Source organism: Gastrolobium bilobum, unplaced genomic scaffold (genome assembly GCF_033153095.1).
Source record: "Gastrolobium bilobum isolate Gb01-03AN ecotype WA unplaced genomic scaffold, APGP_CSIRO_Gbil_v1 utg909, whole genome shotgun sequence".
Lineage (NCBI taxonomy): Eukaryota > Viridiplantae > Streptophyta > Magnoliopsida > Fabales > Fabaceae > Gastrolobium > Gastrolobium bilobum.
In genome coordinates, this window is record NW_026895707.1 from 1,039,371 (window position 1) to 1,052,638 (window position 13,268).

General features: G+C 34.9%; 1 protein-coding gene across 1 annotated transcript; it reads right to left on the reverse strand.

Annotated features, from left to right (window-relative positions):
* Positions 1–2,031: 2,031 nt before the first annotated feature.
* LOC133292834 (geraniol 8-hydroxylase-like) lies at positions 2,032–4,766 on the reverse strand. The gene is made up of 2 exons (XM_061491295.1): positions 3,870–4,766; positions 2,032–2,637 (listed from the first exon to the last, which is right to left on the reverse strand). The coding sequence occupies exons 1-2, from the start codon at positions 4,764–4,766 to the stop codon at positions 2,032–2,034; spliced, it is 1,503 nt and encodes a 500-aa protein (XP_061347279.1).
* Between the last annotated feature and the right edge of the window lie 8,502 nt (positions 4,767–13,268).

The window sequence follows — 13,268 nt, forward strand, 5'->3', positions numbered from 1 at the left end:
CCAAATAATAAAGAGTGAGTAGAGTATCGTCTCCACGAGGATTGAGGCACCTAAGTTGTTATAACTATTCCTCTCTTGTTGGATTAATCAAAATAGGTTGATAATGATTGTAGTTCATGAAACAAACTAAAATAATTAAAGTAAAAATGTAAATGATTCCAAAAGTGTTTTCAGAATGCAAGAACAAAAGATTAAGGATTAGGAAAATATTTGAGAAAATATTGCGGTAAAGAGAAACAAACACCTTTCCGATCCCCACCTTGCAACTTGGATTACGTTTACATTTACCTATTCAATTGATCGAACAATTCATCATCTTTTATATGAGTAGTTAAGCCCTAATCCCTTAGTGACTTTAACCTTGTTAACTCTATTAGAATCCTAATCCCTTAGAAATCCCTTTTCGAGTTAACCCTTAGAATCAATGAACCTTTAACGTTCGCTGTTCATGTAGCCTATCCCTAGTGCGTACATGAACAATTATCTTATTCTTTGTCAGGAATTAGAATTCCAACATCCCTATTGTAAACCCTAACCCTCGCAACCCTACTAGATTGATCAGTTCCAATAGAATTATAGAATGAAGAACAAGAAAAGATAAATGCAATTAAAATAGATAATCATAAATTTCAACCAAGGTACAAGGGGTTCACATCAAGGGTTGTGACCCTTACCACAATGATAAAACTAGCCAGACATGTTCATGTCTGACAAAATAACAATAAAAGAAAGTAGTATTTAAAACCTAGAAGAGAAAGGGAAGATGAAGATCTTCCGTCTTGATCGATCGAACCCTTGAATCTCCGAGAAGCTCCAAGGAATCTCTGCTCTATTTGTTGTTTTTCTCTCCTTGATTCTCCAAAAGTCCCTCCTTCTTATGTTTCTGATCCTTTTATTAGGTTTTGGGAAAACCTATTTCCCTTAGCACTCCAATTGGGCCTTATTTTAGCTGATTCACACTTAAAAATATATCGCCCGCGCACGGGGCGCCAAGCCTGGCGCCCCAAACTTGGGAGAAACAGAAGCTGAATCTGTAAACGGCGCCCCGGGCGCCAACTCTGGAGTGTCGTGCGCCAGTCCCGCGCTCCGTGCGCCAACTCCCGCGCTCCGGGCGCCAGGTTGGAGCGTCGTGCGCCACCTCCCGCGCTTCGTGCGCGACCGAAACAGAAGCAAATCGTCGATTTGGCGCCCCGTGCGCCAAGTACCGCGCCCTGTGCGCCAGTTTGGCGCTCCGTGCGCCAACCTCCGCGCGTCGTGCGCCAGCGGGAAATTTGGTTTCTCCGTTTTTGCTCCTTTTGCGGTGTTTCCTGCTATTTAAACATATAACTTGAGTGAGAACATGATTGAGAAAGAATAATCAATATTTCTTGCATTCAATGACTATTTTCACTCATTTATGATTAATTCCTTGCTTCTTTCAAGTTAGAAAACATCATATGCTAGACGCACATCAGTGTAATTTGCAAAAAAAATTTGTAAACGGATCGTATTCGTATTCCATATTTTTTATACCAAATAGCCCTGTTTTTAAAACTATATTAGACAAGAATTATAATGATGAATAAAAAAAATTGCAATTGATAAAGTTTGGAAGAGAATCTAAAAGACTAAAACAACTCTAACGATTGAATATTATCTTCAATCACATTACTTATTATGCAGAGAAATGAAATTCAATACATTTATAATTTAGAGTAAACACCATTTTTAGTCCCTGTCAATATCTACGAAGTCCTTTTTAGTCCCTGAGAATAAAAAAAAGACCAAATTGGTCCCTGAAATTACAAAAAAAGGGTCATGTTAGTCCTTATGTCAACTCCCAAATATGTAGAGTGGCCCTTTTCTTGTACTTTCAGGGACCAATTTGGTCTTTTTTTATTGCCAGGGACTGAAAAGGACTTCGTAGATATTGCCAGGGACTAAAAATGGTGTTTACTCTATAATTTAATAATTATCATGTCATTATTGAAGAGAATACATATGCTCCAAGTATAAAAACAGCACGATATCTTTCTCATTATTAAACATAATTTATGTTTGGATGGGAATGACTTGGAGAGGTTTAGTCTTATGCAAGGTAATCCCATATTTCTCAGACATATCCATTTCCTCTGCCTTTACACCATCCGCGAGCTTCCAACCATAGCTATATAGAAGAGAGGCCAACACAATGTGCACAGTCCTAGAAGCCAATGGCAATCCCGGACATATCCTTCTCCCTGCTCCAAATGGAATCAACTCTAAATATTGACCTTTAAAATCAATCTCACTCTTTAAGAATCTTTCAGGCATAAATTCATTTGGGTTTGTCCAAATACTTGAATCTCTTCCCATGGCCCACACATTAACCAGAATTTGTGCACTTTTAGGCACCATGTATCCACATAGTTCAACATCAACTTCTGATTTGTGTGGCACTAAAAATGGGATGGGTGGATGCAAGCGGAGAGTTTCCTTCACCACTGCTCGTAGGAAAGGAAGCTTTGAGATATTTGATTCTTCAAGCTGTTCACCTTTGACAAGTACCTGTTGAAGCTCTTTTGTAACTTTATCTAGTTTTTCTGGGTTACGTAACAACTCTGTCATCGCCCATTCTATTGTGCTTGATGTTGTGTCTATTCCAGCGACAAATAAATCCTGATACGATCAATTAGATAAGTCATACAAGATGAAATATCGATACGATTGTTTTCCAAAAATAAAAAAAAAATATTGATACGATTTAGTAAGAAATTGTGTTCCTTTAAAGAAAAATAATAATAATGATGGGTAACTGGAAATCCCATAATAAAGAGATTTTTTCAAATGAGCTAAAGTGGGCTTGGATAGCGAACGCTAACCGCTATAATTTAAATACTCAATTCAAATAGGTCAGTCAATTATTAACTTTGATACTACTGTTTGATAAACAGGAGAGAACTATCATCAAATGATTAAAGACAAACTCACTCCAATAAATGAATTCGGATACTGGATCTAAATTAGGGGAGTTTGAGATGTGGATTGGATGATCAATTTTGAAATAAAAATCATCTGACCATTTAATCATCTATTTGGTTTGAATTTTATTCGATTTAAATTGGATCGGTTTTCGATTTTTTGAAAAACCTAAAATTTAAGTCATACAAATCACTAACTATATCAAAATAAAACTATTCAAAGTTACAAACCACTATAAAATTTAAGTCTTCAAACTAAAATAAGTATTAAAACTCACGAAGAGTTAAAAAAAATTAATAGATAATAAAAAATTAAAACAAGATAGTTTGTTATTAATAACATCCAAGATTTTAAGTTTACAAAACAACAAGATTCCAAGTCAGCATCTTTCGAAAATAATAAATACATAATATATTAGATCGTTTGGATTGGATCAATTTTCACCAACCAAATCGAAAATCAATCTAATCTAAAATATATGATTTTTTTTTTAGTTTTTGGTTTTTTAATTTTTGGTTATCGATTTTTCGGTTAGGTTATCGTGGTTTGAATCGGCTAACATATTCTCAACTCAAAATGAGATATTTGTAGTGCATGATTAGATAAGCCATATATGATGAAATATTTATGGGTAATTGTAGTCTTATGTCACATAAAAATTTTGTTATCTCCTACACACTCAATTTAAAGTGGGGCCCAATAGAAAAAAAAATAAAAAAAATAAAAAATAATTGACACAAGTATCGATGTATGGACATAAGATAAAAAAAAAATTCCTATTACATAAGAGTAATATTGCCCTAGTATTTATACCATTAAGTAAGAAGTTGTGTTCCTTTAAAGAAAAATAATAATAAATAATGAAGTTTTTATTCAATCATCCAAATAATCAAGGGAAATTAAATAACATTGGTAGCAAAGATACTCACCAGGAATAAATGCAATACATGAGGGCGGCTCACTTGCGAATTCTCTTCTTGCATGACTTCCAACAGAGAATCTAACACATCATTGCACGCCTTGGATTCATTTTCTGAAGCTCTTAAGCGCAATCTTTCTTCTATAAGACCATCAAAAAACGCAATTAACTCTCCAAAATAATTCTTCATTCTTGTACTTGCACCTTGTGGATCAAGCAGCCGAAAGATTGGGAAAAAGTCCACAACGTTAGGCCTTCCAGCTTCTTCCATGATACCCCAAATGATATCCTTGAACTCTTGAGACTTATCAGAAGTGAAATGAGCCAAATCCATAGAGAAGAAAGTGTTTGATATGGAATTTAGCACGGTTACAAAGGAAGCTTCACCAATATCCAAAGCCTCACCTTTTTTGCAGCTTTCCTTGACATGATCCATTAAATCTTGCACCTTCCTTTGACGAAGAAATTGTGTAGAATCAAGTTTCTCGGAAGAAAAAACTTTGGTAGCACAAACTCTTCTAAGGGTCCTCCACTGAGATGAAGGAGGCATCCATACCACCGAGAGTATGTGGTGATCATGTGCTTGGAGAGTATCTGGGACTGTCCTATTAGCGAAGATTTGATCATGTTTATGCAATACTTCTTTGGCTATTTGGGGAGAGGAAATAACTATGGTGGTTATGTTCCCTAACTTGAGACTCATTATAGGTCCATAGGTTTGAGAAAGCTTAGCAAGTGCTTCGTGAGGTTTGTTGCCAAGTTCCAAAATGTTTCCAATTATTGGAAAAGGGCGAGGCCCGGGGGCTTGTTTGTGAGATTTGGTGCTTTTTCTTCCAAAGATGGAGATTAGGACATGAATGCTTGCCAACAATACCAAGGAAATTAACAGAAGTGTAAGGTTGTCCATGACTCTGTTATTGCCCTCGAATCTTAGCTAGTGTCTTTTATACTATATTAAATGTAGTTCTAATCTAGTATAAAAGAGACTAGCTAATATTAAATGTAGTTCTAATCTTTGTTTTAAAAAAAAAAAAAATGTAGTTCTAATCTATCTTGCAGTGATATCTATATTGGATTCCATACGACATGATATGACAATATATTAATTGTAAAAAATATTATATTTTGACACGTTAAAATATGTTTTGATATTAAATAATATTTTTAATTTATATAATATATATTATATTTAAAACTAAACTTACAATACTAATCAATTTTATAAAATAAATATTTCAAACATTTATAAACTCAATAAAATAATAATAGTAATTTAATAAATTTAATAACATAGCACAATACAATTTTTGAATTTTTTTTAAATCTCTGTAACACGTGATAGAATATCGAAAATGTTGAAGTATCGGACAATACATGTTATATGTTTTAGTCAAAGGTCACATGAGTACAGGGAGTGCCCTCTGGCCTCAGCCAGACAATTCTGACTAATTTGCCTAACACTTCATTCATATCTACTTTATGATTTATTATTTTTCAGATCATTGTGATGTGATCTTTTTTGGTTTTTTAGATACAGAATTGTTAGAATATTCATTAAAAATTAATATTTTTTTATAGTACTTGAGCTAGAAGGATTGAAGGAACCGGTGGGTAATGCATTTTATAAATAAATAAATAAATAAATAAACTATCTCATCTTATTTGAAAAAAGTTTGAAACTTCTCTCGAAGATTTTTCTTTGCTTGTAACATATTTTTCCACCTTCTCTGAAATGAGCAAGAAGCCAAAGATACCCTTTTCCCCAATCGGCCAAGCAGCCAAGATACAAGTGACATTGTGGTCCACCTCTAACCTAGAAGAAAAAAAAGAAAAAGAAGAAGAAGATAATTTTGAATAATTTGCCCGACAGTTCAGATCAGCTTTATGCAATGAATCTTACATAAAAATCTTCATGAAGTCACGCGCGTGCTGCACAAATTTGTCCCATTCTAAAGTTGGAACATAGTACATACGCACAGGTCACAGTGTCGTAGGATATAGATGACATTTCAGCGAAGGCTCATTAGCAAGCGCCAAAACCAATGACTGATTTCCTTCCTATAAGTGTTATCAGATTCGGTTCCAACCGATTGAGTCGATAATCTGATGAATTGATTATTGTATCAGTTCGAGTTAAGTATTGAATTGTCTATATATTAAATTCGGTGAAAATTGGTTTAAACTGGTCGAGTTTAAAAATTTGCGAGTTATGCATTTTTATTAATAAAAAAAACTGTCTCATCTTGTCGAAAAAAGGGTGAAATTCCTTTTAAAAAAATTTATAATTTTATTTATTAATATTATATTCTTTTATAGTAACTTTAAATTCCAGCTTCCAAATGATATTACGTGCCATGGCTCTCACGTGCACCAACAAACTAAAGCGGTAAAATTAATAATATTTACAGATGTGTTTAAGGTGCATGTGCATTTAGTCGTGCACCAATCAAATGGTATTACGTGTCATGGCTCTGACGTGCTCTCCCAAAAGCGTAGTTGTATCTGCCGCATCTTAAACGCGCAGGTGACAACACCGCATCTCAAGTCAAAAGCCCAATCACTTGTGATTTTCAGGGAAAAGCTTTTAAGATTATTCTTAAATTTTCGTATAAATCCAAAAACTAAGATGGTAAAGAATCTTGGGATACAACATCTTAAAAGTTAGCTCAAAGAGTGAGAGTATTTAAGGTCTTATAAACGTCACATTAGTTGCCCACACAATTAATGTGGGACTATATATTTCATCAATGTAGCTTTACCCAATAGCTTAGGCTATTGGGTTGAATTGGTTCTTTACATGGTATCAGAGCCTCGTGTCCCGGATTCAAACCTCGCCGTTCCCCACTTTCTCTTGTGGAATTTTTTAGCACAGGAGGCGAGACTGGGTCTGTTGCATCATGCACTCTTCAAGAAATGTGTGTTTTCGTGTGAGGAAGCGTGTTGATATATATAAAACTATTAATGTAATCTTAAGCTATTGGGTAAGGCTACATTAATAATTTTATATATCTTAACAAAATGTTAGTCGGGAGCAACGATGACGACGGATGCATTCACGATATCTTATAAGGGTTTTATATGTCTGCTGCAGCAATTGGAGAAGAAAAGAACCTCCTCCTAACCCTTCAAAAATCATGCTGATCCATTTGTTTTTTGATTTTGTTTTTTAAGTGGAGTCCGCTACAATTTTGTCTCAGCAAGGGAAGATTTCATTTTTGCTGTTGAAAGAGAAGATGATATCCCATCTTATAATAGTTCTACAAAACACAGAGATTATCATGGCGACTTGGCGAGGCTGTTTTTTTTTTTTTTTTTTAATTGTATCAGCTAGGCTGCTAAATGTTTATATATTTCAAATTTAATTTTAAAATATATCATAATTTTAATTTATTAAAAACTTATATATCTTTATTCGTTTCATATAATAGAAGCTTTTTTCTGGTCACTTTATTTGATATGCCAGCAATTTAATAGCGAATATATATAGTGCACACGTGTAAGAACAAAAAGTTTTATATAATAAATGAAATGTTAGATATAAATAAAATGAATTATCAAAATTAAAAGTATAATTTAAATTAGTGTAAAATAATATTAATATATATATATATATATAAAGAAATTAACAATTTGATGAAATAATTGATTCATTCGCATAAGATCATGGTAGGTAGCAGCTAATATATGTGGAAAATTTCTGAAATATACAAAATTCAATAGGTAATTCAGCACATCGGCTTTTTGATCATTTTGCTCCTTATTAATTAATTAATAATTATTTTTCCCTTTATCCAAAATTATCCACCAACTTGTCCTCTTTAATCGATTAAATACAATATTTAATCGGTTAAATGGTCAAAACACGTAAAAAGGATTGACCCGAGATTTAATCGATTAAATATCGAGTATTTAATCGATTAAATCTCTCCCTTAATCGATTAAATCACCCTAGAAATCCTATATTTACATTTCTCCGTCTCATTTCAACTATACTCATTTTTTACACCAAAATCTCTCTTGTTTGTCATATGTAATCCAAACTATCAAGAGTCTATTTCATCACACCATCTCTAAAGCCTTAATCTTGTGAAATCATTGTCATTGCACTTATATATTCCTTTGTTGTTGAGAAAATCCGAACCCAAACCCCCAAAATCCGAACCCTAATCCCAAATTCGTGTGAAAGATGAGCTCAAGTCCAAATATGTATGTTACAGTGATCTACCACGCTGGAAGGCATTATGAAGGTCTCAATGGTGTTCAATTTGAAGAAAAAATGAAAATGTTGCAAATCAAATGAGACACTACATACAACGAGCTCAAAGGGAGAATTCACCAAAAATTGGGGCTACAATGCAACCAATGCATTCAGCGAATGATAGTCAGGGTAGAGTCTACAGTTGGTAAGGATGTTATATACTACATTAGGAACGATATATGTGATGACGAAGACGTGGAATATGTCATAGATGCAATTATTGACCGAAAATTTCAAAAAAAATTCGAGATATATGTAGAAATTGATTGTGGTCAATCTTTATCTGCACCCATGCATACAAGAAGTCCATAATATTTTGGTCAAGAAGACAGAGTCGTCGATTTATCTGCACTGTACCTGTCATAAGTCAGATAACAGTGAGGGATATAGATGAGGATGAGCAGGAGGAGGATATAGAGAGTGATGAGGAGGGTGAACCTGAGAGTGTTATTCCACTAGGTGACACCTCAGATACTGACGTGGAGGGTGATTTTGACGCTGACACGAACCCAGCAAACCTGTGTTCCTCGGTTTTGCCATCATTTCATGTTGACTCAATTAGCAGTGGTAAGATAGTAAATTAAGTTTAAATTTAACATTTCATCTTTGTGTTATTATTGGTACTGACGGAAAAGTAATGATTTAGACGTAGATCCTGAGATTGAGCCATTTTGAAACGGAAAAGCCCGCATTATTCCTTCTTTAATTGGGTGCATGATGGTACGTAAATTCGTTTCCATCTAAGCCCATTTTGATGGCAAAATACTATATGTTCCCTCATATGATGAGCAACTTACATGAAAATCACTTGTTTTACACATTTGTGAAAAAAACACAGTGGGGGAACGTATGATGACGTATTTCTTTGAAAACATATTAAAAGGGGAACAGATTGAGAGCATTTATTACACCTGCTACCTTCATTTAATACTCTGCTCATTTTACAGGAAACGTGAAAACAACGTCTTCTAAAAAGCAAGGCGATGCACCACTTAAGCAGCAGGAAACGTGAACAGCAGAGAATCAAGAGTTCTCATTGGCTAGGAAGAAAACAAGGCATGAGGGACTGCAAAAAAACGGCTAATCATCAACAAAAACTGTCCCATCAAGCAATTTGCAAGTTTCTAAACACTGTTGCCACCGCCCCGTCCCTTCATTCAAGAAACCAACTCCAAAGGATTTACAAGACTGCCACTCTCTCTTCTGCCTATAAATAGGACGTCCCAAACACAAAAACATCATCGAATTCTGGAGGGATTGAAGTCCTAAAAGAAGAGATCACCTAGTATTAGTTCGTAGTTTAGTTTTGTATAGTTTTAACTGTAGTTAAGTGACAACCCTTTTTCCTTACTCTGTATCATCCATTAAGACTCCCCACGAGCATCAAACCATCTTCTCCATTTTATACTTTGTTGTAATCTTTCTTGTTTGATTTCAATATAAGTGTTTCTTCTTTTCTTTCTAATCGTTATCTCTGAACTGAATCTCGGGTCTATGGGATTTCAGTTTAGAATAATTATGTTTAAAATATCAGCCATGGGCTGAACTATCTGTGGAATGGATAAGCTGTAAAACTCTTAAAAAATTATTTCCAAAACTCTCGACTGAAGCTCTTTGTATTTCTTTGGCTAAGTAAGATATATTCATTGTGTATCAATGGAAATTGAACACATACTGAGAAAGAAACTTCCTTAAGGAAGGGATTTCAGACAGCTTAGCCATTGGGGGAAGGTAGTGTTATGGCAAAAACACTATTGGTCACCTTATGAATAAGGGGCCACTTCGTCCATTTTAAGGTTCTGTACTAAGTATCTGTTAGAGTCAAGGGAGCCGTAGGAATATGGAAACTTGTGAGCCATATAGTCCATGAGCTGAGGAATCAGAGTTGGCAGATAAGAAACTAGGACAAAGCCAAAAAGTGCTAAGTCTTGAACAGAGGAAATAACTATTTAAGAATGTAGCAGTGAATCCGTTCCTTCTGTTAAACTGTTTTTCAAACCATCCACTTTGTTGTCTCTTGATTATAGTTATCATTACTGTTTTATTTTTTACTTTGTTTAATCTTGTATCTAGCAAACTCCAATGATTATTATCACACCTTCTTCTAAACAGGAAGGATCACATACATAACGCAGCGAGCAATTGTTTGCCATCAGACTGAACTTACTGTTCCTGAGAAACGTTGTCAAGAGAGTAGGGAACGTTTGACCAGACAGTTCATTCACTAACTTTTCTTCTCATTTTCATTCTTTTTAAAATAGTTTAAGAGAATATTTAGAGTTATATCCTCGTGGAAACAATAATTTGGGCCTTAATACACTCATTATTACTTGATGTGTGCACTTGCGCACTTGGGTTGGAAGTAAGGGAACAACTCTGTTTTCTGTTGCTAACTTAGAATAGAGGAACATCCCTTATCAGAATATATAATTTCCACCATCAGCAAACCACCCAACAGTGCACCCTAATGATGAGACGAAGATATTGTATGGTGACGATGACTTGCACGGTAGTTGGCAATTAGGGGATCCATTATATTTGTATCAAGAGTTTCGTAACAAATCTGAAATGCAACATGCAGTGAAATTATATTGTATGCAGGCTCATCGCACAACCGTAGTAGAAAAAGTGATGAGCATAGATTTGTGATGAAGTGTCGACACCATGCTGATGGTTGTCCCTAGTATATGAGGCCATTGTTGCCGAAGAATGGAAATACTTGGGTGGTCAGTAAGTGGGATAAAGAACACACCTGCCTAAACCAAGGGATTACCCGTGATCATAGACAACTGGATTCTGATATTACTTGTGCAGCCATTATGAGCATGTATTGTATGATGTGTTATTACATATGTTATGTTATGTTTACGTTAGTTAATGAAAAATGTTTATTGACAATTTTGTTGTGGAGTTTGTTTTTTATAGGTATATTATAGGAAAAACCATCCTTAAAACTAGTTCTTATACAAGAGAGGGTACAACATTTGTATGGATATAAGATAACTTATAGGAAGGCTTGGAAGGTTAAAATGAAGGCCATTGTGAAGTTATTTGGTGACTGGGGTAAATCATATGCAATCTTACCCAATTGGCTGACATACATAACGCAGGTTAATGTGGGTTCTGTGTTCAAGCTTGATACGGATCAATGTTTTGACGAACGTCGAGTTTATACTGACAAGGCTATCTTTCATAGGGTATTTTGGAAATTTCAGCAGCGCATTGAGGCCTTCAAATATTGTAAACCCATAATCCGAATTGGTGGCACGCATCTGTACGGGAAATATAAAGGAACTCTTTTGATTGCGACGTCACAGGATGAAGATGGATACATTTTTCCTATTGCCTTTATTATTGTTCCTCTAGGTGAGAAGTTGGAAGATTGGTCATGGTTTCTTAGCCTCGTGTTTTCATGTGACACATAGGCATGGCATTTGTCTATTTTTCGATCGTCACCCCAACATCATAAGGGCTGTAAGAGATCATGCTAGTTGGCAGTCTCCATTTGCCTATCACGTGTTTTGTCTACATCATATTGGAAGCAACTTTAACACTAAGTTTAGGGATGTGGAATTAAAGAAAACCCTGATGCAACTAGGTTTAAAATTTCGTTAATATGTACTTGTTGTTTTGGTTTGATTATTTGTATTGCAAATTTGTGTCTAATGCATTTAAACTCTTTGTTTTTCAGGGTACACGTGTTCGAAGATTCATTTTGACAATAGATTTCAGGAATTTATCGACAGTAATCCACAAGTTGCTTCATGGATAGATCAGATCCCAAAAAAGAAATGGTGCAGGTCTTATGCTGAGGAGGGACGCAGGTTTGGTCACATGACGACTAACCTATCTGAGTGTGGCAATAAGGTCCTCAGGGGTGCACGTAATTTGCCTATAATGGCATTGGTCAAGATGACCCAAAGTAGACTTGTTGAGTATTTCGTCAAAAGACATGAAAAGATCCAAAAAGCAATGGCAAAAGGTTAGAGAATTTCAAAGAAAGTTGAGGAAGCCATACAAAAAAATGATCAGTTAACAATAAGTCTCCATGTGCGGGTTTTTGATAGGGATTTGCAGTTGTTTGAGGTTGAGGATGCCTATAATCAATCAACACATGATGTCGGTGACATAATGAGGGTGGATTTGATCAATCGCAAATGTCAATGTGGACGGTTCTTTACTAGAAGGTTTCCTTGATTGCAACCACGTTTTAGCAGTGTGCAAGGTAGAGAAGTTGAACCACTATGATTATGTTGACCCTGTGTTCTCTATTTCACAAATTGACAAGGTTTATGCTGCACATTGGTATCTGATGGGCAATGAGTTGTTGATTCCACAAGGCAACGACCCAACTATTATCCCGAATGCATCTTTGATGCGTGCACAAGGAAGACCAAAGTCTTTAAGAATACAAAATGATATGGATTGGGTTGAGTCTCAATCCACAAGCAGTTAGAGTAGATGTAGCTTTTGCAAAGAAGTTGGTCACAACATACGTACATGTCCAATGAGGATTAGACAGACTTGAATTGTATTTTGCAATCACTTTTGTAATGAATTGTTAAAGTATTTTGATTTGTATTGTACTTTGTTAATGTAATGAATGCCACTTTTGTCCTAAATTGTTCAACAAGGGTCAATCACTAATGCAACTACTCTTAATATTCCATTACAAGTCAAAACAATCAAAGATTAGGTGTTTAGAATGGTTCACTAATGTTTTGGTATGCTTAAACCAACATCAAAATACAATCTTGTGGAATTTAGGGTATTCAACGTGCGCGTTTTTATTTTGTGTCCAAAAACATGTTCCCCAAGTCACATTATCTAAGTTCATTGGTGTAGAAACTCATTTAACCCAAAAACATCCGTGGAAACAGAACCATGTTGCCAAAATCACTGGTTTAATCGATTAAAATTTTTAATTGATTAAACCAGTACAAGTTAATCGATTAAAACAATGGTTTGGATAACATGGTTCTGTATCCACAGATTTTTTTTGGTTTCAATGAGTTTCTACACTCATGAACTTAGATAATGTGCCTTAGGGAACATGTTTTTGGACACAAAATACAAATGCGCATGTTGAATTCCCTAAATTCCACAAGATTGTATTTTAATGTTGGTTTAAGCATACCAAAACATTAGTGA